Source organism: Kryptolebias marmoratus, linkage group LG15, assembly GCF_001649575.2.
Source record: "Kryptolebias marmoratus isolate JLee-2015 linkage group LG15, ASM164957v2, whole genome shotgun sequence".
NCBI lineage: Eukaryota > Metazoa > Chordata > Actinopteri > Cyprinodontiformes > Rivulidae > Kryptolebias > Kryptolebias marmoratus.
In genome coordinates, this window is record NC_051444.1 from 9473184 (window position 1) to 9498854 (window position 25671).

Genomic DNA, 25671 nt, shown 5'->3' on the forward strand with positions numbered 1-25671 from the left:
GCAGTATAAGGAACTGGGGCGACGCTACACCAAGTGTGTGTATATCGAGCAAAGAGAGAAGTCGCTGTGCGCAGCTCTACAGTTTCCCAATTGAGGAAAAACAAAGACAAAATACTTATGGCTGATATTTTTAAAAAGGTCGTCATTTTTCTTCATTAGTGTTTTAGTGCAATTAGCATGGTCAGCATTGTTAATTATAACAGCAGCCTCTGTGTTATTTTGCCAACATTTTCAAATCCAAGATGTTTCATGACATTTAGAGGTTGAAAGCTCAAAAGGATAAAACAAAGCAACTTTTCTGTAATCCAGTGTTCCTGTCCTTTTTTCTCCTGGAATACACTTTTGCTGCCTGCTTTAGAAGCAACTGGTATTTAAATGAAACCCCTCAGCCTATTACCAATATAGCTTCATAAAAATTATAGTTTCCATTTAGTCGCCTCTTCTTCTGACTGTAGTTTAAATGACCTGCAGATATTACAGTTAGCTGACTTTGAGTTTTATTCACTCAGCAAAAACCTACACATTGAACTTGCCCTGCTTGTGTAAATTAGCTGATTAACTATGATGTATTGGGTCAGCTGGGGTGGGAGGGAGGGGTTGAATTGGCTGAAAGCTAAAGCTGAAATTCCAGCCATCAGTCGATCAGTTGGTGCATCCCTGTCCTTAGATTCCATCGCTCAGTGCATTACAAAGCCAGACAAGTTAGTGAACCTGTCCTGCAGGCTTATCATTCTGTGTAAGTTTGTCCCTCTGCTAATGAAGTCATCTCGATCCAAGGTGTCTGCTCTAAACTCTGAAGAGAAAAGTGAGGCAACCAGGTGGGAAATTGAGTAAAGGATACACAAAGGTAAAAGGTAGACAGGGCACAACACACAGAAACAGCCAAAGGACAAGAAGAGAAAGACGAGCGCAGAGGAGAGAAAAATGCAGATGAAGTAGAAATAACAGCAGTCAGTGTAAGGGGTGAAGAAAGCGAAGGGGAGAAAGAAAGTGAGCACTGCACTGCGTGTCATTGGCCCCCTGGCATGAACAATCCATCTCAAATTGATCTTCCAGCTCGGCCCAGCAGGGCATTCTGAATCAATCTCAAATTGATCTCTGTGCCAGAGGTCGGGAAAACTAGCAGTGGAGCTTATCAGAAATATAGTGGTGCTGGGAGGATCTGACAGGGAAACTTATCACGCTGCACAACAGGAAATGGGCTCTGAGCCCCCGGGGCAGCGAGAGGACGAGCATGCTCCCTGTACACACACGCACAGTCACACACACAGATTCAATGTCTCAGCGTGTACCCAAACACAGCCCTGTGCTGACACATACTCCCCAGTGTTCAGCACAGTACAGAGGGGTGGTGTGCATAGATGCAGACACACAGACAAGTTCTGGTCCCGTTACACACCTACAGGCGACCGCAGAAAACACCTAAATTTGTCAGAGCATTATATGTCAATATATTTTAAGTTAGACGGGTGAGATTCGAGGCCTGAAGCTCTTAATGACTTATAACACATTTAATGTGTCCTCAGCAAAGCTGTGTGAAAGGCCCGAGGAAGGACGATCAATACCCGCTTGCATTTAGACACTCAGTCAGCTTAGAGGAGCAACTTGCCTCTCCAGGCTCAGTAAAAAAAATAAATAAATAAAATAAAAAAGCCATATTAACAGTCGCTCCAAAGTGACTTTCAATAGTATGTCTGGAGACATAGAAGAAACAGTCATGTACTAAAGGTTCTTCACACTAAATGTGCCTTTCACAACTTCTTAAGCACATTGAAATGGGAAAGTTTGTACTAACAAACTACTTTTCTTACCGCCTAATGTTCGCTTTTATGTTTCTAAAGGAATGTGGACTTGGCACTGCTGTCTCTCACTTTTTATAGCCGCCTGGGTCACCAGAGTGATGCTGAAAGTGACATTACGGAGCCCAACCAGGGACCCAAAACACACAAAAAACTAACAGAGTTCATTTTAATGGCAGAGAAAGCTGCTAAATGACAGAACGGGGGGAGCAATAAAAGCAATGAGTGACTGAGGGAGCGAAGGGGAAGGAGTCAGCATTTAAGACGCAGCAGGAGAGCCTTTCCTCTGGCCTGAACTGGAAAACTTCTCTGTCAGCACAGAGGGGTAATGGGGGTTAGCAGGGGTATAACGGGGGGTGGAACCGAGCGTTTGAGTTTATAAAAGAAAGTGTGACTGCATCGGTACAAGGCGTAATAAAGACTGTCACCACTGCAGATAAACAACTTCTGGAATTAACCGAGACCCCACTTTTGATTGACTTGATTTGTTTTCTTCCAAGAATTCACTCTGCAGTGTGTCTGAGACTGTGGCAGTAATGTGCAAATTAAACAGTCAAGAAGACTAAAAGGAGAAAAATCCTAGGCAGGGTATTTGTAAACTTATTTCACAATACACTGTAAAGCTTAAAATGATTAACTTTCAGAAAAATCAATAAAAAGTTGTTGATGTATAACAAAACAGAGGTGGTGTGTTATGGGCCGTAGTAAAAAATGAAATACTCTGCAAATTAAAGTAGTTAATCAATGTAAAGAAAAAGTGTGTTTAATCAATGATGTCAACAGTCAGTCCTGCTTACTGAGTTTCTCAAACATTTACAGCGATGATTGATGTCATACCAGCTTGCATGATAAAGAACAATCTCAGATCTCAAACTTTCCAGAAGTCCAAATGTTTCAGTTTCAGTGTTGTGCAGCAATGTGTTCAAATGTTCAATTTATTTTAAAATAATATGTTTTTTAGTGAAGAACTTGAACTGAATGCAGCTCAAAATGATGACATTAACCAACATTTGCTGCTGTAACGTGAGAGACTTTCAGCACAAGCCTCTGATACTTCATGCAGAAAGGAGTTGCATTATTTCTCCTCAGGGGCAGGGTTTTTTGTCTGCCGAGTTTGTGCTGCAAAGTCGGGCTGTAACACACATCTGTAGACCTACTCTTATTTTTATGAGGACTCGTTGCTGAAAAAAAAAAGTATGCCTTTTTTCCCTTGTTGAAAACTTGAGAGAGATTATGTTGAGGTGCGCTTTCATCCTGTAGGAGCGAGATCCAACCAAAGAATGAGTCCAGATCTGTGGATGGAGGTGACAGAGGAAGCATGAAAAGCAGTCAAAGTTATTTTTGCGACAATTTGCCATTTCTCTACATGATGAGCATACATGGAAGCAGATATAGGACCTTTGAGATCATAATGGAGTTCAACTGCTTCCAACAAAATCAACAATACACACCCTTTTTATCATGCATACAAACCCTTTCACTGTAACTTTAGTGTCCTAAATACAGCTGTCTGCTTAGAGGGTGTCTGTTGCACAATTTTTATTCTGCTGGATTGCCTTAAAATTTTGCAAGCATCTTCCTTTTAACCATTCCCAGATTCTTCTCCAAGCAGGTATAAGGTTCCACAACTGTCTTTCTTTCTTTTTTTTCCACAGATATCTGTCTCTGTTGATGTCTCTGCCTGTCTCAGTCTCTGTCTTAACAAGGAGGAGGCAGGTACACAGATGGATGTTTACAGAGCTTGGCAGATGTTAGCTGAGGCTAAAGTTTTGTCCAGAGAGGATCACAGACTACAGTGGGAAGTTGACTCAGCAAATGTCAGTCCTGTCGATCAAAGTTAAAATCCAGAAATGGTTTCTGAATGACAGCTTTTTATTTGTCCAAGCTATCCCCTAAATGTTCACCTCCTTTTCTAATAACTTTATCTTCTCCATGACTGGATGACAACATTTTAAAAGACAGCTGCTCACACACTTTTTTATTTATTTATTTTTGTCTTTTTATTTTTTTTTGGTTGAGAGGAAATGAGTTCATTTTAGCGCAGCTATCATCCAGCTTTACCCTTTTTGCAGCAGAGCCGAAGTGACTTTTAGCTTTTAATACTTTAGTAACTTCAGGACAAGGACATAGTTCAGGACATGACAATGATGTTGAGACTTGTAAGGATTGTAAAGGCTGTGAGGATTAATTACTCTCTGCCGCCTCTGGTAACCTTTTTAACTTATCACTTTTACTCTGTTCTGACAGGGACCCTGTTAGAGAAACTGTGTTAACATCCCTGCCCCTCACACTCTCTGAGGGTGCTGAGAGATCTTTCTGAGCACTTTGAAATTCACCTCCCACCTTGTGGTGTTAAACTGCTAACTGGCACAAAATATCCCTGAACTTACCTCTCCCAGCCAGACTGTCAGGTTTTTAATGAATGGCACTAACTCAGACAGTCCTTCTGGACAGGAGCGTTGTGCACATTCACGCCTCACAAGAAGTTCAAAGTTCAGCCACACAGATAAAAATGGAACAATTCAAGTTCATATTTCATTACTAAGATCACACTCCCAATTAGACCACTTTAGTAACAATTAGTAATGTGAACACAGGATCAACACAAATAACAATAAGTCAATATTTATCTGTACATGCACATTAATGGTTTGCAGACACACCTAGTTGACGCTCACATTAACGCAGACTTGCTGTTGTCTAATAAACAGAACAATGAAAAAAGATCAGTGTAAAAAAAGTACATCATCTGTACTGTCAGCAGTCGATCCTGCTCACTGAGTATTTAATTTCCTGTAATGACTGATATTAAAAAAGTATTGTAAAGTGATATGTGTTAACTTGTTAGGCTTTGTCATTTTGAGTCTTTGTTTTTAATTTATGTTTTGCTTTGCTTTGCATTTCTCCGTCAAACTAAAGACAGCCAGTCCCTGCTTCTGATCAAACTTGATCAAATAAACAGATATATTTATGTCAACAAAACAGCTAGGTCTGCAGCCAGTCGTTTCTGCAGAGCACCCTTAAGATCCCACCACGACATTTCAATCAGGCTGAAGTTTGGACTTTCACTGGCTCATTGCAACACCTCTATTCTTTTCTTTTTCAGCTTCTCTATCTTTTGTTTGTTCAGTTGACACGACTTACCCATCCTTCCTCTTCTTTAATTAGCCTTTATGCTAAATCCGTGATGCTTCACTCATTTACATTTTCTTATGAGTACCTTGATTCTCATCTACTGTCTTTCAGATTTTAAATTTAAAGCCTTACTGTAAATTGTGACATTAAACCTTAATTGTTGCAGGCTGTAATGGTGCTGCTCTTATTTCCACCCACTAAAAGGTTGTCAGTTTTTTTCATCGGAGCTCATTGCTAATGATAGACACACACACAAAAAAATTAAAAATGTGTGAGACTTAATTCTAACTGACACTTCAAGCTGGCTAATCAAACATTAACTATTCCACATGTCCTCTCTGCCACGGCTGATCCTTCAAGCCCATACTATCAGTCAGCAAAGTCCCCACCCTGACAGCTGGAGGTGAAACTCATTCATTCCACTCAGTTCTTTTAAAAAAATACTCTTTACCTCTCAATTGTCTATTTTTGTTTTAAATCTCTGACAAGGTGGCCTCCTCCTGAGTTTAAGTGTTTGTTTACAGAGATGAGTGCACTTATGGATGCTGATGAACAATTAGACAAGCGGGCCAAACAGGAAACAAGTTTTATGACCTTCTTTATAGAGTTTCCTCCTTCTCCCTGGTGTCTAAAATGTACTGCCAGCTACGATCCAACTTAACTTCTTGTGTCTGTTCAGTGCTTTATTGATGCAACACTTTCTGTCTCCTCTCTAGCAACATACTGTTCCCCTGCTTCTCTTTTAGATTGCGGTGATGCAATGAGATCTAACAGGTTGTCAGTTTTTTCACTAAAGAGAGAAGTGATAAGTGCAACCTGACACCAAACCCTACATGGTACCATTTTTCAGGGTGGATAAATTGCTCCGAGGCTGTAATTTAACCTTGATGGATCTAAGGCATAAATTTACAACTTATTTTAGGTCACCATTATTCTAAAAACTACTGTGACATTTTAGTAGGCATTTAGGTGTGTTCTAAAAAAATATAAAACAGGATGAGGGGGATTAAAGCTAAAACCATTAATATTATACAGGTAGTTTTACACAGTATGTGACATTGTCATAATAATCACCTTGTAAATGTGGTTTATGTAAGAGATTATTTTAAAATAGATATTATGCATATAGAATCATCAGCTAAGTTGCTAAATTATGTATCCATATATTTAATATCCATTCATTCATACTGCAGCAATAAAATCTGCCTTTGGGTATTATTTATGTCTCATTAAATTCAGTTCAGTTAAATGTAAAGAGTGTTTTCCTCCTGAATTCAGACTGGGAGCCTAGACTTAAAGAGACTCTAGAACCCACGCCTGCAGTCAGAGAACAAGGTGATTTCATCTGAAGGCTGTAACCAAAATTACAACATAACTCAACTGAAGAACCAAAACAACTCAACAAAAACTCTGGCAACAATAATCGCATGCTTTATGTGCGAGTTAAAGAGCATATCCTGGACTAAACAACTCCAAGGTTCCTTATAGGAGGAGCAAATAATGCTGTTTAAATTAACTATACGGGTTCACAGATTATTCCTGATGTGCTCAAGTTCAAAACCTGCAGTCTTATTTGAATCTTAACACAGTGGTTTCATGAATAATTATAGCTAAGTAGGATCTCAAATAGAAAATTATGCTGTCATACCCAAATTTGTTCCCTAACAAAAGAAGATTTACAACAAAACACTGCAGAAATCTGCACAGAATATTGAGGATAAGTCATTGAAGAAAGTGGAATTTATCAGATAAGTATGATTCACTAATTCAAGTGTAGTTCCTTAATTGTCATCTAAACAGACTTTAAACTACAGAAAAATAGTCAGACACTGTCATGAGACAGTTACTGTCACTGCTTTGTCGTTGCTCCTAATGAAACAAGAGTCAGATTTGTCTAAAAGTAAATTGAAATAAATGCAACAGAGGACAGGTTTATGTAAAGTTTGCAAACAATTCAAAGACAATCTTAATATTTTCTGAGATAGACAGCACATTTTCCAGATGTGATATTATACAGTTTTAAAGCTGTGCATGTGGTTACAGTTATACACATTTGGTTACTTAGGAATGTATGTATTTAAATTAGTTTGATGTGGTTTACATAAAAAGCAAGTAATGGAGAGGAATAAACAATGAAGAGAGAAAAGCAGCGACAGTAGATTAGCTCCGACTCCGTCCTTAGAGAGTGTCTGAGAGGGCGAACGAGCTACCAGCGCTCCCTTCATCTTCTCCTCCTCCCCCCATCAAAGCCTCTCTGCTCTCTCTGATCTCTCTTGATCATGCTCAAAATCCTTCTCTTTCTCTTTCCACCACTCCTCTAATTGTCAGTCCATGAACAATCTCATTTTTAAAAAATATTTTTGCAGGCCAAGAGTACAAAAAAAAAAAGAAAAATCCTCCTGTACAGTTTTTACACGTAATTTAATGTATTTTCAACTGCACTCGGTTTTCAGTCACTTTGTGTTGATGTGGATTTGTTTGTTATTTTTTATTTATATGCTGCATTAGACATTGAATATATATAGTTGTGAGCAAAAAATATCAGGCAGGTTAAAAAAAGAAAGAGTTATTTGTATCCCTGCTTCAAAACATGTTCAAATAGTTGTAATTATTCTCTTTCTCCACTCCTTCTTACTGGAGGTGTGCCTTTCTTAGGACAGCCAGCACAGCTTTGCCCTACAATAAAAGCATAGAAATGAGGGAGAAAAAAGGAATGCTGAAGAAAAAAACTGCTGTATCTGACAAAAGTTGCACCAGTTTGGACCAAAGTCAGGAACACGTATGACCTCCTGAAGTTTCATTATTGAGGCTTCAACACGATCTTAAAAAAAATGGTTAAATTCTGTTTTTGTGAAAACAAAATTCTGAGACTGCAGAGTGAGTTTATCGTTCTGTTTATCCACATGAAGCTGAGTTCTGACAGTGCGTTTTGGTTGAGTCAAGAAAATAAATTCTGTCAAATGTTGGAACGCAGAGCGAGCAGTATATATAGTATGACATTTTTGGGGGAGTAAGGGAGTGAGAACCAGTATATAACAAGTTGTGCAGTGTTCTTGCAATGATAGGAGCTTCCTCAAACATCCCAGAGTTCCCCAAAGTAACTTCTTATAAAAAAATCTAACCAAAAAGTGCACATTATATGACGTAACTGCTTGTCATACTGTACGTGGCTCTCTGCTGCAGGCTGCATCATGTCAGGGAAACTTCCACACAGCTGATTTGAAACAAACATGCAGGTTTGGTGTTGAGAGGTTCAGATAGTATTTTCCTCTGCTTCTTTTTTGTTGTGGTTGTTAGCAAAATGTAGTGAAATGAATAAAATATGTGCCCATTTCTATGGGAGTGGTGATCACCTGTAACTAATGTATTCGTCACATACTTTAATGTATCTTTGACAATGATGAAAACATGTAACCGTCAGACCAATAGAAAGAGTATTTTCAGAAATTAACAACAATAAATTTTTTTATTGACCAACTTTAGCTCATGCTGACGCAGGGAAAAAGGAACTTAAAGTGACGAGGTAAAGCAAAGAAAGTCCAGCTTTGGAAAGTGATTGATTTTCCTCCTACAAATCAAAATGACTCACTGAAAGAAATACTTTCAAACTACGGTGCCTCTACACTAAAAAGTGCAGAGCATGCAGACTTTTTCTGTGAAAATAAAAAAAAAAAACATTTTCCAAAGTTTGACTCCCCTTAGACATCTTTTTACTTCACAAATGTATTTTCCTCTACCAAAGCTTTATTAGCTGCATTTTTTCTATACATCTATATAATTTTTTATTACAATTCATTTTCATCCTTGCAAATAAACATCCTTCTTTGACCTCTGCCCTACAATCAAAAATGATGCAAACCTCTAAGAGTCATTGTTCAGGCTTTAAGAGCCAAAGAAACTCAGAGTGAGTCACAATCTTCCTGCATATTTTCTGCTATTCAGTCAAATTTTCTCTTGAAACCAAATACAATACATCATTTCACTTTTCAATCCATCATAATTTCACACTGTCTAACTATGTGTTTGACAAAAAATAAACATTTTCCGAGAAAGCACCTTTTTTTTTTTTGCAAAAACTCCTCCTCTGTGTTGGACATCCTAGTAAAAGCATTAAATTACTTTTTGCAGTGAAGGAGCTTTTCTGCAAACCCTCCACTAAAATTTGCTATTAGATCCAATTCACTGTGGGCGTGACATTAATCTAGATATTCATTTTAATTAGATATGTTTGCTTTTGTCAAATGTAATTTTCAGGGGCGCTTGGAGAACAGAGAGCAAAGCTAAGAGAAAGAAAAATCTTTGGACTTTCCATTTCTAAGACAGAGTGCTGGTGTAGATCCTCAGACATCCATGACCCATTCATGGTAAATCCAAAAAAGGTTAAACAAAACAAAAGCAACTGGACTTATTCTGTAGCTGAAGAGGTTTCACTTCTTATCCGAGGAGCTTTATCAATTCAAAAAGCAGAGAGTGAGGAGTTCAAGCTTTTTAAGATGAGGTGTTTTGTAAGCTGGATTCACATGCAGATAGGGAAGGAAAATGAACAAAAACACTTCAAAAAAGCTCTCCAAACATGTGAATATCCTAACTGGGCTTTCGTCAAGTCAGCGAGGAAATCTTAAAAACACGCCATTGAACAGAATAAGGAGAAAAACAAATGCAAAAACATCATCATCCCTTATGCTGCTGGAGTATCTGAGAAACTCAGTAGGATTTTCTCCAAACAAAACATCCCAGTACATTTCCAACCCAACAGGACTCACAGACAGAGGCTGGTCCATCCGAACCCAAACTGAGCGGTGTGGTGTCTGCAGTTCAGTGCAGCAAGGAACGTCCAGAACTCTGTAAGCACTGAAACCAAACAGCTTCTCCACAGACGCATGGCTCAACACAGAAGGGCCAGCTCTTCAGGTCAAGGCTCAGCAGTCCACCTACACCTCAAGGATAAGGGACACACTTTTGAGGAATAAATTGTTCATATTCTGGACCGAGAAGACAGATTGTTTGAGAGGAGTGAAGGAAGCCATTTACATCAAACGAGAAAAAGCAACTTTAAACAGCAAAGGAGGTCTCAGACTTCAGCTTTTAAAAACCTCCAATGGAACATTAAGCCTGATACCCAGTCAGTTTCACTCTAACCAACACCTTCATTCAGGTGAACAAAGTGGCCCATTTGTGAGCCAGGCAAATAAAGACCCTAATGAGCCTCTATTGTGAGGAGAGTGAAGACAATCTGCACGTGAATCTAGCTTGTGTCTTTTCAAAAGTTGCAAAAAATTGAGTGTGTACTAAAGATTTAAACTAAGAGAGGCTTGAATTTTTAAAACAACTTACTGCAGTTTCTTCAAGTGTTTTTTATTTAGAGTTTCCTGAAAAGTTTGCATTTTATAAATGTGCTGGTGGGCTTCAGTTTTCATATAGGTTAATTAGCAGAGACTTTTTTTCTCACCTGCTGTTTTGATCCGCTGCAGGAGCCTTATGGAGCTAAAAATATTTTAAGGTTTTCTTCCCCTAAAACACTCTGCCTTCTGTCATGCCTTAAATCTTAATCCCATTTCTTAAATGTAATTATTAAGTTCAGTTCCTAAAGCAACTATAAACAAATGACTATCATGTTTTTCAAGGCAGTAATACACATAATAAGACTTTAAATAAAGCTCTATTTCTCTTTTTTTTGTGCTTTTACAAGGTTTGCCATGTGAGACAAATCACTGCTTAAAAACCTCTTCAGACTGAACCTAAACAGCTGTTTTTTTATATATATTCTCTAATTTTTCTACAAGTCTACATTTCAATGTAAGCAGTCAATATTTTGCTCAGACAACTGAAATTTTGACTCATTTGTGAGATCAGTAGTAAAACTTGTATTGACTCTGTCATTTCAACTGTCAAACTTTCAAAAGAAATAACCATTGGCAATTTTCTGATTGCGCAGAAGTTTAGCACAATAGAAGAAATGATTATTTGTCACCAAAGATGTCACCACAACCAGCAAGAAAACAAGAAAACTGTGGATCCTTGATTCCCTGTCACTTACATTTAAAATTGCATCTGTCAAGGTTCTAAATGGGGTGAACAACATCTCAATGCTTCCATTTTCCCACAAAATCTGTAAAATGCTGATGTTTTTCAGCCTTTGGTGCTGGTTGAATGTTCGCACTGGAAGAAATCTCTGGGATGCTCTTTTCACAAAAGCAACTTGCCTTTTCCCAGTGCGCACAAAACACACACAAAGACACGCTGAGGCCGAGATGATTTATTGCCAGGCACGTCTAATGGATTGCTTTGGCACTTGAGAAATTATAAAAAGAAATTAATTAGCCTATAGTGACCCCGCTGTCCATCTGCTGCTCTCTCTTCTGGCTGAGGCGTTCGGCTGCTCTCTCTGCATGTAATTGCAGTTTAAATGGGCCGTATTTACCTGTCGCAGATTTATCTTCACTAAATCACGTGAAAACACTGACAGCCTGTCATTACAGCACCACAATGACATTCTAATGACCTAACCATCATTGCAATAAGAACAATAACATATTTACCCAACATACAGCTGTATCGGGGTCAAATTGATGTATAAATACACTGTTTACACAGGAAGCTGTTACACTGAATAATGTAACCTCATGATTCCATCTGTCACTAATTAGTGATTGGTCACTCTTATGTAACGACGGTGTGTTGATTCCAGAAATGCAAAGATTAATTACACCGAATAACTGGACTATATCCTGCCAATCTTCATTAACTGTTATCTTCATCTCATGGTTTCTAAAAATAAAAGCATATAAACCTCAATTACATTTATGGAACTCTACTAATGTCCTCAAAATGTTGAAATTAATTCTTCAAATTTGGCTCTCATGGATGAATGTAACAATTTAGATTCTTTGTTAATTTTTTTTACAAGATTCTGATTCTTTTTTTTTTTTTGCACATTGACAATACTCCAGTTGTAATTTGCAAATAGCTTTGAAATAGTAGCTGCAGTTGCTGAACATTTTAAGCAAATAACTATTTCAACTTTCCAAAATTCATCAATTCATCTCTTTGTTCAAGCTTCTGGCGAAGTGATTGTTCCGTGAGATTTTGACATAATTCTATCCAACAGAGTCTCACAACGAAACCTAAAACTGTCATGAAACAATAATGATTGTAATAAACAGGTGTGTGTACAATCTGTGACTCTCACCTGAATTTTGAAAGTAAAAAAAGTTCAATGTCAATTCTTGTCCATGTTTGCTTTGTAAGCGCAACATTTGAAACACTTCATTGCAATATAGAGAGTGAATTTTCGAACAAAAGCACTTAAACAAAGTAGGATTTTGGTGAAAAGCTAGCATTTCTGTCTCTCCAGCTCAGTTCTTTCTCAGAAAAGGTCAACTTTGTTGAAAAGTTGGGAAGTTGCTGCTTTTCTCTGCACTCCTTCATCCCTCTGTAGCTTAGCTAGTACAAGTTATAAAAGACAGATTTATCACAAACACCTTCTTCATTTTATGCCCACAAATGGAGATAACAAAGATGTTTCAAGTGGTTTGACAAAATGAGTTAAACAACTGAGACCTTCTCTGTTTCGAACGGGACAACAGAAAGTAGTCTTTAAATTAGATCGAGTTCAAACTTCACATTTTTTTTGGCATGTGAGTCGCTCAGAAATGAGCACTTGTCATAAATTATTTTGAGGTTTCCTGTCCCCTGAGCTCAGAAAATCCAGCTGGCAAGAGACAGAGAAGAGTCCACAAGAGCAGTGCTGGAGGAAATGTGATTACAGTCCAATCCAAAATAATTACAGTTCAGATCCTCACAGAGGTTGTTAGAGTCTTTGTTTTTCTGTGATTACTCTGTATATATTTCCCTCTCTCTCTCTTTTTCTCGCTTTCTTGGTGTATGTGTTTGAATGCGTAGTTTTCCAATATATATCTTGACAAAATAGTTTATTCTTAGAGAATATTGAGTACAATCAGGAGACTCTCCAAACCTCTGAGACTAATAAGCAGCTGGCAGGGACATCCAGTAAATACAATGGGTTCCTACAAGATTATACAACAAAATGGCTCAGAAAATGTAATATTTTGTTTTCTGCTTTGGTTCTAATTATGTGGTTTGTTAAATTAGTTTTGTTTCTGAATTTTAATACTCTTTTGTGTTCTGTTCTCTTGTGTTTTATGCCCTTTTGTGTCCTTGAAAAAATGCAAATCACCTGCTGCTTTTCGTGTTAAAGTTTTAAACTAAATTGTTATATCTGCTGGTGCTCAGAGTACGAGATGTGGATGACTCTCAGGTACTTCTACACTGAGTTATAGCCATTTTTTTGTTTTCTAATGTCGGTTACCTTACTTCTAAAGATAAATCAGTTGTAAAAGTACATTCAATGATTACTATCTGAGAGTTTCATTAAAACTTGTCCTGTGGTTTATGAGATATTTTGCCAACAAACAGACAGACAAACACAGACACTGGTAATTACATGATCACCTGCCTTTCTTGTCAGTGGAAGGTAACAACAAGAACAATAGTTTTGGCAGCTGATTCAAGCTGAAAATGTCACATCAAGAAACATTCATCAGTGATCAGTGTATTGCTTTTTATAGATCATCATCAAGTGTTCTAACAGCAACACTAAAGTATGAAACTATAAATGTGTAACACAAGAACTACTCATTTTTACACCATGAGCATCTCATTATTTTGAGAAAAAAGCTTAATTTTTCTCAAGATAAGATCAAATTAGCTTGGTTATCTCAAGATAACAAAACAGTTAACTTGTGATGCTTGATTTCAGGAAAATAATCAAAATTAATAAAAGCAGATGGCTATTCTGTGCTTCGGTAAAGCAGCCCTCCCACTCCATCCAAAGAAGAAAAAGCATTTCAAGTTAGGCATTATGATAAATTGGTTAAATATGAACAGAGCTGAACTTTGTGGCAGAATTAGAGACTACTGCTGAGAATGAAGTCAGTTTAAACAAAAAGAGAACGTTTCAGATAAATTATAGAATGATAAAGACAGAAGAGGGTGAGTCGGAGAAATGGCACGGAGGGATGGCGAGCCACACGGAGGGATTATTAGCGACTCATTTCAGGGATTTGGGGGCGAATGCTAAGGTCTGACACACCAGAATGTGATCTCGCTGTGGCTTAGTGTCACTTGTCTCTCCTCCATTTATCCTTCCAGTCCACCTGGATGCACCAACTTCCAGCACGTATGAGTTCACTGTCGCATCATTCTCTTGCCTCTGATTTGTTCTGTCTCACGCATACACGCGGTTCAGCTTAAAGCTCAAACACCGATGCGTTCAGTGATGATATGGTGATACAGTTGCAAAATGATCCAATTTTTTATGGATTTTCCGACTGAATGATGCGGCAGAACAAATTCAATGGTTTTTTTTTCTAGCTGGCTGAATATCGTGAACACAGTTTTCTTTCCAGATGAAGAAGTTTTACCACATAACTGTTCAAACTTTACCCCCAACTGCTTGTTACTTTTAAATGAAATGCATAAAAGCAGAAACCCCCTCATGAAGTTTTGGAACTATTTCTCTGACATTTTCTGTGCCTCTCTTGCAGATCTGAGCTCGACCTGGACTATGACAACTACCATGAGGACTACTATGACAGGTACAGTCAGAGAGCGAAGCTCACACACCTTATTATTTGTCTCTGTGTCACTGAAAGCTAAACGAAAAAGGTAAAGTGGATTATCTCGTCCTCCTTTCTGTCACTCACTGTTTACAGTGTAAATACTTAGGAAGGAGCTTGCTGCTGTCACCCACAAGTCTGCAAAAAGTTTATTTTTACTCATAGACAAATGCATCCTTGTTGTCAACTGTATTTCTATATTTCTTTATATATGAATATAGTGAGAAAATGTTTACTTACAGTGTGTACTTCATTTTCTTGTGTTAGTCCTAACACTTTAATATGCCCTTACAGTGTATAGTAAGTAACTAGGTAATTAGGTAGGAGCAGGTTTTTGCCATGGTTGTAGTAGGGGACAATGAAAGAGCATAATTGAATTACCAAGTCACAAGCCTTACTCAAAACTAAAGTCAAACCTCCGTGCCCTTCCATTTTCTCCATTTTATTCTTGTGACCGTGTAGAAGTTCTTGTCTTAGCGGTCTGCCCAAGTATCAGTCACCAACAAAGATTTGTGTTTCATCCAAACACAAAGGAATTAAAGGCCACGATGAACAATCCTGAAAATGTACTTTAGGCTTTCTCTTTAAATTTTCTGTTCCTCCTCGGTGCCTGGACGAGTTGATAACAAGCACGGGGACGAAATACGCCTCTGCGAAACACAGAAATGGAGTTTATTGTTTGGGACGAAACTCTTAGCTCAGCACTTAGTCTGCAGTGTGCGTTTGCACCATAAGCGCGGCAGTCAGGTAGACGAGGAAGTAAGCTGAGCTTCACTCAGTGTGGCTCCGTATTATCGGTCATCCAGTGAAAATTACTGTGGGACCTTCCTACATCCCCCCAGCCTCACTCCTATAACTGCTGCACTCAGCACATCTGAACAAGATGAGACGGTCACATTGCTCAATCTGCACACATGCACACACAGGAAGACATAATGTTCATCATTTTCTATCTATTTTCCTGTAAATATTGATGCCCGGTTGCTCTGAGCATTATCTTTCATCTTTTTTTTCCCCCTTTTATTTATTTATTTTTGGTTTTCCTTGCTCTGCATTTTTCTGTCTTTGTTTAGTGGGGAACACTCTCCACTGATTTTCAATTTGTTTGTAACACAGTGCATGATTATTCTCCATGCTGCTGGCTAACACTACTGACAGCTGTGTGTGTGCATGTGTGTAGTGAAAAATGGATTATTTATGTGTGTATGCACATATTTGCCTCTGGGTTTAAATAGGTGAAGATAGTCTGTGTGTATAAATCTGTGCTTGTGTGTGTGTGTGTGTGTGTGTGTTTATGCATCTTGGTTTCAATATATAGGGAAGAGATAAATTAGTGTTTTTGTCCACCGTCGTCCTCTAGTTAAAACACAAACATAAAGTGTCTCTCAGCCCACAGATAACAGCTCCGGCTGACAAAGCTGCTTCCGTTGTGGGGTCTAATCCTCAGAGACAAACACTCTCTCTCACACAAACACACTCACACACTCTTCTGTAATCCTAACTCGTCTGCCGTCTCTCATTGTCTGAGCTTCCATTCTCTGGGATGACACTTCAAAGCTGGTGTAACATCATATTGTGTATCAGCCTCTGCAAACTGCTCTAAAAGACTTTAAACTCCTATAAGTCTCTGGTCTCTGTGTTTCTCTGCACTGGCGACACTCAAAGCCTCTAAAGTCACACACTTATGGTGTCCTAAAGCTCTTCATCCACGTGTGGCATTCTGATCTGAATGTGCAGGGTGGAAACACAGTCCGTGTCAAGAACGAGTGGCTTCACATGAATCAACAGAGCAAAAATTCAACATGAAAATAACTTTTCTGGACAGTGTTTGAACGCTCATTCAACACTATTTCTAGTTTCTGTTATCATACAGAATGAAAATTAGTTTATCTGAATTATTTACCTTATTTGGTACTGTTCTGGGATCTTTATCGTCTGCCACTAAAGGTGAAGGCAACATTGTTTTTATCTGTGTGTGTGTTGGTTTGTTTATAGCTTAGAAAAATTTCTCATGATGCAGCAGACAGATTTTAATGAAAAGCTCAAAAGTAGTCATTGGATGCTCATCTACAACTAATAAACGTTTTCTGTCGACCCAGTTCAAGAGAGTTTATCAATCTTATCAAACATAATCTGTAATTTACAAAGTTTTACAGATACTGAGCTAAAACTTTGGCAGTAGTAGCTTAGAGTCATCCCCAACACATACTCTGAGCACAAACTGATCCCACGAGGCTTGCTTTTAAATCTTTACCATTAACTATTATAGTCAGCTCTGTCTGTCTGTTAGCAAAATCTCTTATGAACCACTGGATGGATTTTATTGAAACTCTCAGAAAATAATCATTGGCTGTACATCTACAACTAATTATTGGAATTAATCCACTTCAACCTGAGCAAATGAAAAAATTGTGATACCTCAGTCAATTTTACAAATCATTAGTTAAGTTTTGGTGCAAAAGTAACTGAGAACTGATCCCAATATTTTTGTGTAAAACCTTTTGGTTCGCCATTGTTGCTAATCTTGTGTGTCTGTTAGTGCTAACACATCCTGTGAAATCTTGCAAAATCACATGAAGTCATTAAGATAAGATTTGTAATTTACCAAGTTTAACCAAAACAGCAACTATATAATTTTCTTCTTTTTCATCATGAGCCTAATCTAAAACTCTGGCATGAAAGAGAGGCGATAGGCATTCCTACAAGAGATGCTAGTTTTTAAATTTTTTTAGTAATTTGTTGAATCTTATGGATTCCACAACAACACAGGAAAAAAGTATCAGTAAAATACTTTTATCATGATTGGTTGTTTTTGATCCTGGTCAGTGGGTCAGTGAGTGTTGAGGACTTTTTTTCCCCAGTCACAAAACTATTTCTATTTCTGCAGAAAACAGCCACGCACAAAGTGTCATTTCTGTAACCACTATACAGCCTGACTGTGATACACCCCCCCTCCTTCATCTCCAGCACTACTAGCCTGGCGGGGAGCCATTGATTGGCCCTGACAGAACCAATTACATTCAGTGACAGATAGAGACATGGAGCGGTCCACAGGGAAGAGGCGAGAGCCAGAGCAAAACAGTTTCACTCTCCTGCTCTTGAAAGAAAATAAAAGACAAAGAAGCAATGAATAAAGATATGTTTATTTACATAAGAGTTTCTTTCTTACTGTCTTCATTCAGCTTCTCTGATCTGCTTTTTCCAGCTAATTTGAAATTTTCTGTAATTTTGCAGTCAAACTATGTTGAATGAGTAATTAGTATTTGACAGTTTAAAAAGTCAAGATACATTTTTTTTGTTTTTTTATAAAATTATATTTTTCTCTAATATAAACTGAGCTTCAAGGAAATATATTAAAATGTTTTTAAACAAGAAATATTTGAGAAATAAGACCTGTAATCCAACCAAATGTCTTTTATAAACCAGTTTTTGATCCTCTGTGCTTCAGGTTTAATTGGCATTCCTGTTCGATCCGTTGCTCTGCTTTAGTTTTGCCATCTGAGTGAAAGGTAAATTGGTCTTTTGTGTTTGAAAAATTTACCATCTGTTGCCCTAAACTGCAGCTTTAAATGCTGTGCGGCGGCTGCACCGAGGCTACGGACAGCTCAAATTTTCTGTAGAACCATCATCATCTTTGCCGTCCATTTAACTGCTCACTTTAGTCATTTTTCACCTCTGTGCGGTTAATTGTGATGTTTCCATCTCCTGGTGATGCTTGTGATGATGCATGGCAATTGGATAGGAAAGGAAAACAGAACACTCTCCCCCAAAAGTACAACAAAGACACAATTGGCTACATATATATATATATATATATATATATATATATTTATTTTATTTTATTTTTTTTTTCTTACAGTTAAGCATGAGTTATTTTTAAAACTGCGTCTGCCTAATTTGCAGGGCTTATGACTATCAGCTAGTGCCAGCATCTCTCTCTCCTCCACCTTCGGGACCAAGTCTGGCCAAGAGATCCCGTTCCTCTTCCTACGTCAGTGGGCACAGGCGCAGTCGAGACAGAACCCACTCTAAAAGCTCCAGAGGCCACTCCAATACTTCAAACACAACTAAGTGTGAGTAACATGAATGAGCTGCAGCTAAAATTGGACTTAAGATGCTCAAAACTGTTATGTAAAAAATACATCTTTTGGTCTTCACTCTGCGCTGCAAGTTTTTGCCTGTGTCTTTGCCTGAAATGCTGTTAAAAGCTGTGATAACTCTTTCTGTTTTTAATTCTTAAAGCTTAATGTGGTAAATAACATCTCAGTGTTTTAATTAAGGTTATTTTATTATGTGCACTTGGCCAGATGAAACTGTGCTAAAATTGACTTTTTACAAATCCACTTAAGGTTCTTTGATTAAAAAAAAGAAAGAAAAGAAAAACGAGAAAAACAAATCGAGAATGTTTTATTCATTTAATTTCGCTGTTATCTTCTCTCAGTTGGAGCTTTTTCTCTTGATTCATTCTGGAGTTTGTTAAACCACCGGAGCTGTGGTGTGGGATGTGTCTCCTCTGATGATTGAAGCTGCACGAATGATTGAGTTCAGGTGTTGTGTTTGCAAATAATAAAAACTATTCCTGGGGTTTGCAGATTTTTAAAGATATAAACAAAAAAAATGAATGAAACAAAAACAGAGATAAAAGACCGGTCACACTGAACCAATAAAAAAGTTTCAGCTTAACCTTTACGGTTTGGATAATCTCAGAAGAGTACCTTCTTATGGGGCCATTTTCAGGGCTGAAATGTCTCACCTAGAACTCTGTTTAACCCTTGTTGAAAAAAAAAAAAAAAGGTTGCTGGGAAAAAAAGAAGGAAATTTCTTGTGGTCAAAATATAAATAGCGTTGTATCCCACAGAGACCAGAGACTGTTAGCTTAGCTTCACATAGAAATGCAAATCTCTGTCTCAAATGACTTTAAGTCCTGCCTCCAGCAAACAAATTGTATAAATAAAGATGAAGGTTGCAAAATGAGCCTATGGGATCCACCGGGCGCCATGGGTCAAGATAAAACGATTGCAAAATTACATTTCAGGAAATCTTGCACAATGATTTGCAATAAGACTGTCGTTTAGGTGCAGCAGGTGTTGTGTTGAGCTGGATTTGGATTTGGACTGGGGGAAAAAAAATAAACACTGGAAATAAATTAGATCAATTTCAACAGCAGGCTATAATATTCAATAAAATCAACAGTATTGTCTGGTGTCACCTAAATCACATTGTGAATCAGGCATTTATGTCTCCCTTTATATAATTTCAGCAGATAAATTAGAAACATGCACATTTATATTCATAAAAGGTTAAAAAACAAAAACAACTGGACTTCTATTCTGTGGCTGAAGACATTTTACTTCTCAGCCGAGGAGCTTTGTCAGTTCAAAAAGCAGACAGTGTGGAGTTCAAGCTTTTAAAGCTGAGATGTTCTGTAAACTAGATTCACATGCAGATTAAACTCCCTCTCCTCACAATAGAGGCTCCTTAGGGTTTTTGTTAGCCTGACTCACAAATGGGCCACTTTGGTCACATGAGTGAAGGTGTTGATTATAATGAAAAGGACTGGGTATCAGGCTTAAAAGCTGAAATCTAAAACCTCCTCCTCTGTTTAAAGTGGGTTTCTCTTGTGTGGCGTAAATGGCTTCCTTCAGCCTGCTCTCAAACCATGTCTTCTCAGTCCAAAATATGAACAATTTGGTCCTTAAACAAGGACCAAAATGTTCAATTCCAAAAGCAGACGATTCTCCTCTTTTTGAGTTGAGATAGCTCCTCGTCTTCAGCAACAGAATAGAAGTCCAGTTGCTTTTGTTTTGTTTAACCTTTTTTGGATTTACCATGGATGGGTCATGGATGTCTGAGGATCTACACCAGCACTCTGTCTTAGAAATGGAAAGTCCAAAGATTTTTCTTTCTCTTAGCTTTGCTCTCTGCTCTCCACGCCCCCCTTGTGTTACTTTATTGACAGAACAGCTCGTCTAAAGTAGGATATGATCCTAAAGGTCAGGATTTTACCAACTTTTCTACTTTACTGAACCCAATAAATGACCCTTTGCTTTTTTTTTTCAGAAAATGTCTGTTAGGAAGTCTGTGCACACTGACTGACAGACAGAATGCTGACAACCACAGTTTTTATTTTGCTCAGTGGTGCCTTGCAGACTCCATATGGGTTGGTTCTGTGAGAGATACTTTCTTTCTCCTGTTTTTGACGAAACTAACTTAGGCTGCAGCTCATATTGCAATATGTGAGAGTAGATGTTTGTAATCTGCAAAATGTTAAACTCTTCCTCTGAATTAGTTTTTCATCGCTTCACTAAAAGTCAGTGGGCTTTTCTTTTTTTTTTTTTTTTTTTTTGCACATATTGGCTTCACTTAAAGCTCTCCTGAAAGGCATTTCAGGTTGTGTAATTTCCTCTGTCACTCTCCCTTTTTTCTTCCAGTGGGCATGGAGGAGTTGCAGGTGATTAAAAAGGAGCTGACTCTGATAAAGACACAGATCGATGGGCTGCTTGACAGTCTTGACAGGATGGACACACAGAGGAATGACCACAAAGGTAAGACGTTCATTCAGAAAGACAGTCGAGGCACATGGGTTTGTGATCAAATGGTAGATAATCTATCCGTGCATCAGAATCATTTTAAAGCAGAAGCGCAGCGATACTTTCAGACTTCTGCTTGATTAGCCGCTCCACTCACAATCAAAACGATTCAGAGTTTGTGCTGCAGAAAAGACGACGGATGGAAATGTGATGCGGAGGCAGAGCCACATCTGGGTTTTGTAACCAATCAATTATGTTGCCGTGGTGAGGAATTCGTAAAAATTATGCAACATAAAGTTACCGTGGAGGTTTTTAGATATAAAGTTTTGAGCAAAACAGGGAACACACTAAGCTAATAATGTGGATATTCTTTTAGTAGAGAAACGAATCACAACAAATTCTGTAGAGGTAAGAAATTTTGCTGCCCTCATGTGGACATTTTTTTGTAATTACACATAAGAGTTGTGCAAAAAAACCTAGATAAAGCCCTTGTTATCCTGCTGGAAGACAGAGTTTATTCTGCAGCTTTAATTAAACTGAAACACATTTACCACAAAGCAGCTGATGGAACCTGACCTCCTCTGAAATCTAAACTTTCATCACTAAAATGTTCTTGACTCGACACAGAGCTTTCACCTTGAAGTTATTATCAGAAAGTCTGACTGGATGTAGATTCAGAAAGATGTGCAGTTTGCCCGTGTGGATATTCACAGCCTTCTGTATGGTCTCCTATCTGCTCCGGTCGACCTTGAGCGATTGATAGCTCTCATTTTCATATTAATTTCTCCCCAGCTCCATTTGATTCCCCTACGATCTAGCCTCCCCCATCTCTGCATCTGTCCTTCTAGTGACTTTTGCTTTTGTATTCAGCTGTGTTATCTAGTAAAAAATAAGGAATAGGAACTTGGAAAAATTAAAGGTCTAGCATTTTTTGAAGTAATGAATATCGCCTGTGGCCTTTCATGCCAGAGTTTTAGATTAACATCATCTTATGTTAAGAAATAATGGAGTTATATCTGTATCTCTGAGTTATAGCCATTTTTGTGTTTTGTTACATTGAGTAGCTGTGGTGGCCATCTTGAATAGAGTTGACTTGAAAAGTGAATCCCTTGTAGATGTACATCCAGTGATTACTTTCTGAAAGTTTCAGTAAAGTCCGTTCAGTAGCTCATAAAACATTTTGCTGACAGACAAACAGGGTTGACTACATTAGATAATGCCAAAGTTTTAAGCGAAGATCTTGCACAATGAGTAGCACTTGGAAGTACGTGCTGCGAATGATTCCGAGCTGCAACTACACCAAATTTTAGCTCAGTACAGATAGGAATGACTGAATTATAGCCATTTTAGTATTTTATAAGGTCAGTTGTAGCGACCATCTTGAATCACATTGACTCCAAAAGTTAATTAGTTGTAGATGTACATCCAGTCATTACCTTCCGCAAGTTTCATCAAGTCTGCAAGTTTCGTGGTTCATGAGATATTTTGATAACAGGCAGCTAAATGAACACACTCACTCACACACGCACACACACACACACACAATCAGTCTTTGTCATTAAAACGTCTAATATTGTCACATTGCTCCCTAAATACTGACTCCATGAGTGCATCTCTTTCTGTCTGTTTCCCAGACTCTCCCCTGAGGGAGGACAGCCCACTCGGTTCATCGTATGCTTTGTCAGCCAGCAGCCCGGAGCATTCCCTCTCCTCCCTCTCCCCTCCCACCTCCCGCCATCGGATCCTCAGGGAGAGCCCTGACCCGAAGGTGTGTGATGATCCCCACGGCATGCTGCAGTTCTCTTAAGACATCGTGCATTTATAATTCCTTCAAAAATTACAAAAGAAGAAGAAGAAAAAAAGCAGTTTTGTTTCTGGAGATGCTTTTTTTACTAGTTTCAAAACTCTATTTCGTCTATGTCCTTTCAAATATAAAATACGTCTAAAGTTATTTTCAGAAAGCATTGCTTTGGTTTAAAAAAAGTTGCATGAACACAACTGCTTTTCTATTTGGAGAGGTGCAAATGCACGAGACAAGACTCCAGCTCTGTGAAATCAAGTTATCTGCTCACAGAATTAAATTTCACTGAGTCATTCTGAGCTGGCAGTTAATGAAACTCCTCTTTGTTTTCCTCTCACTGCTCTGTCTCACTGTCTGTCTGCCCGTTTGTCTGTCACAGATGAGCAGCCACAGCTCTGACCCCGAGGAGGAAATATGAGGGAGGAATAGGAGAAAATGTGGAAGACGTGAAACAAGTGCCAAACATGGAGGAAGAGAACACAGACGCTGAAAGGCTCAGTGAAGGCTGTACATATCAGACGGAAACAGTACATTTAAATTGTATCACAAAATCTTGGTTTTACATGACCCCCAAAACAGGAATACAGTGATTTAAAAAAAATAATGCACATACTTCTTACTGACAAGAATTCCTGAGAGAATATAATGGAGACAGAAAGCATATCTTTAGTAATAAGGCTGGAGGTAAAGTTACAAATTCAACTGTCAGAAATGAGCTGCATGAACAGCGATGAACCAAACTGCTGCAGGATTAAAGACGTCAGCGCTGTTTGCTGATTTAATCACAAATAAAATCTGTGTATTTTCTTCCCTTTCAAACAGACAAATTCCAGCATTAAACTATAAACACGCTGCTGCTTTAACAATTTTTAAACATTAAACACATTTATTAGAGCTGCACAATATTAGAAAAACACTTGATCATGATATTAGTGTTGATTATTGATGATGATATCAGTAGCAATAAACCCATATTTCCCCTTCTTTGCTTTTTCATTTTTGTCATTAGGATACTCACAGCACTTTTTGTGTGTTTTTTAGGATCTCAGCTGCTATCATCCAAATTTGGTGTGGGTATCAGGGGCAGTGAGAGTCTTATATATAAGCCAAATTTATTATTGGTGTAGAGAACATAAATGCATGACACTTGAAGTATAATAGCCAGTGATTTATGGCAGTCCAAGCAGTCATACGCAATACTGTTATTGCACACACTGATAATCTGACAACAATAAAGTTTTGATATATTGTGCAGCCCTTAAATTGATGCTACATCAAAATAATTGTCTGCTTTGAAATTCTGTTTATGCATAAATATAACCTGAATGTTAAAAGAAGCTTTTAGGAAGCATAATAGGCAAAAACTAATAGGCAAACTCTAACCTAAAAAGCACAGATTTATTTATTTATTTGGGAGGTTTTTTTTGTTCGTTTTTGATGAGACAGATCTTGGGGTGCATTTGAAATAAAGCGCAAAACATATCAAACACAAACTCCTTACTTTCTAATTTCATGGGAACTTTAAATTTAAGTTATTTAAAAACGAATGTGTGTAACTAAATTATTGCCCTCATGTATAAAAACTAAAACAAATCCACTCCCTGTATCTGAAAGTGCTTTGGAAGCTGCAGACTTTCAAGTGAGATTTCTGCAGGAGAGACTCATGCTCATTCTTTGTTAGTGTGTCTCTAAAAGTTCAGATTTTAACTTGCTTGTCATTCCAGAAGGAAAATGTTTTTTTACTGTCAACATGAACGACCAGTTAAACCTGATTTAGCATTTAAAGATTTGAGTACTTTTTCTGCGTTCAGTGTACTATGAAAAATGTTACAGCCCTCTTCCTTTACATATTTGGCACTTTAAAATGTGCAGAGGCCTGGGTCAGTGTGTAATATTGTGTATTATTGTATAATTTACTGTAACTGTTTATCTATCTGAATTTAATCTTACTTTAGGAAATCTCATGTGTTGATTTTTTTAAAGGAAAATAATGATGTTATATATAATTGTAAAATTCTGATGTTGTTACATGTTTCTGTTTGCACTGTTGAGATAAGCAAAGTGAAAATACTCATAGTCACTGTAGTAAAAGTATTTTTCATATCGAGTATCTAACGCAGAGCCTTGTGGTGTGTGCTTTTGTTTTGAAAGACCAAGACACAAAACAAAGGAGAAGAATGAACCTGAGAAATATAACATAATGTGAAGAATTAAGGACGGTTTTAAATATTCAGTTAAGAATATTGATGCTGAGCACATCCTATAGGTTTAGACATATTATTGAGTTTATGTGATAACACAAACAAATAGGGAAGAAAAACTGTTGATTGTTTGTCTCCATCCTCTTTACATGACCACATGTGTCTCTGAACCCAAACATCACACTTTGTCAGTTCTCAGTTTGGTTTATTAAAGGTTTTTGTCTTACCCGTGCTCAGTAACATTCATAAACCGCAGCAACTTCCACACACAGTCTGCTCACTGACACTAAACCTCTCTGTGATGGAACATCAGTTTAGCTACACCGAAGCAGGTAAACTGTCTTTCTTCTCAGCAGCTTATCTCACTAATTCACTGCAGACATGCATAAAATAAAGTTGTTTTCTAAAAGTCTGGGGAAAAAAAAAAGAGTACAGATTGCACCTGCAGTCTCTCCTCCAGCAGCTGTTTCTCTGGAGAGCCGGCTACGCCTGAGAGATAAATGAGAGTCAAAGAGACACATCCATGTAACTGAGATAATAAGTCCACATGGGGAAAACAGAAGACCT

At 37.9% G+C, this 25671-nt stretch overlaps 1 protein-coding gene across 1 annotated transcript in view; it reads left to right on the forward strand.

Annotated features, from left to right (window-relative positions):
* LOC108250516 (RNA-binding Raly-like protein) overlaps nt 1–25330 on the forward strand; it is a 38553-nt gene extending 13223 nt beyond the window's left edge. Inside the window, exons 3-7 of the mRNA XM_017440432.3 lie at nt 14501–14551; nt 18476–18645; nt 21004–21117; nt 22737–22870; nt 23283–25330. Coding sequence (XP_017295921.1) covers nt 14501–14551; nt 18476–18645; nt 21004–21117; nt 22737–22870; nt 23283–23321 — 508 coding nt within the window. The 3' untranslated portion in view covers nt 23322–25330. The remainder of the gene's footprint in view (nt 1–14500; nt 14552–18475; nt 18646–21003; nt 21118–22736; nt 22871–23282) is intronic.
* The last annotated feature ends 341 nt before the right edge of the window (nt 25331–25671 follow it).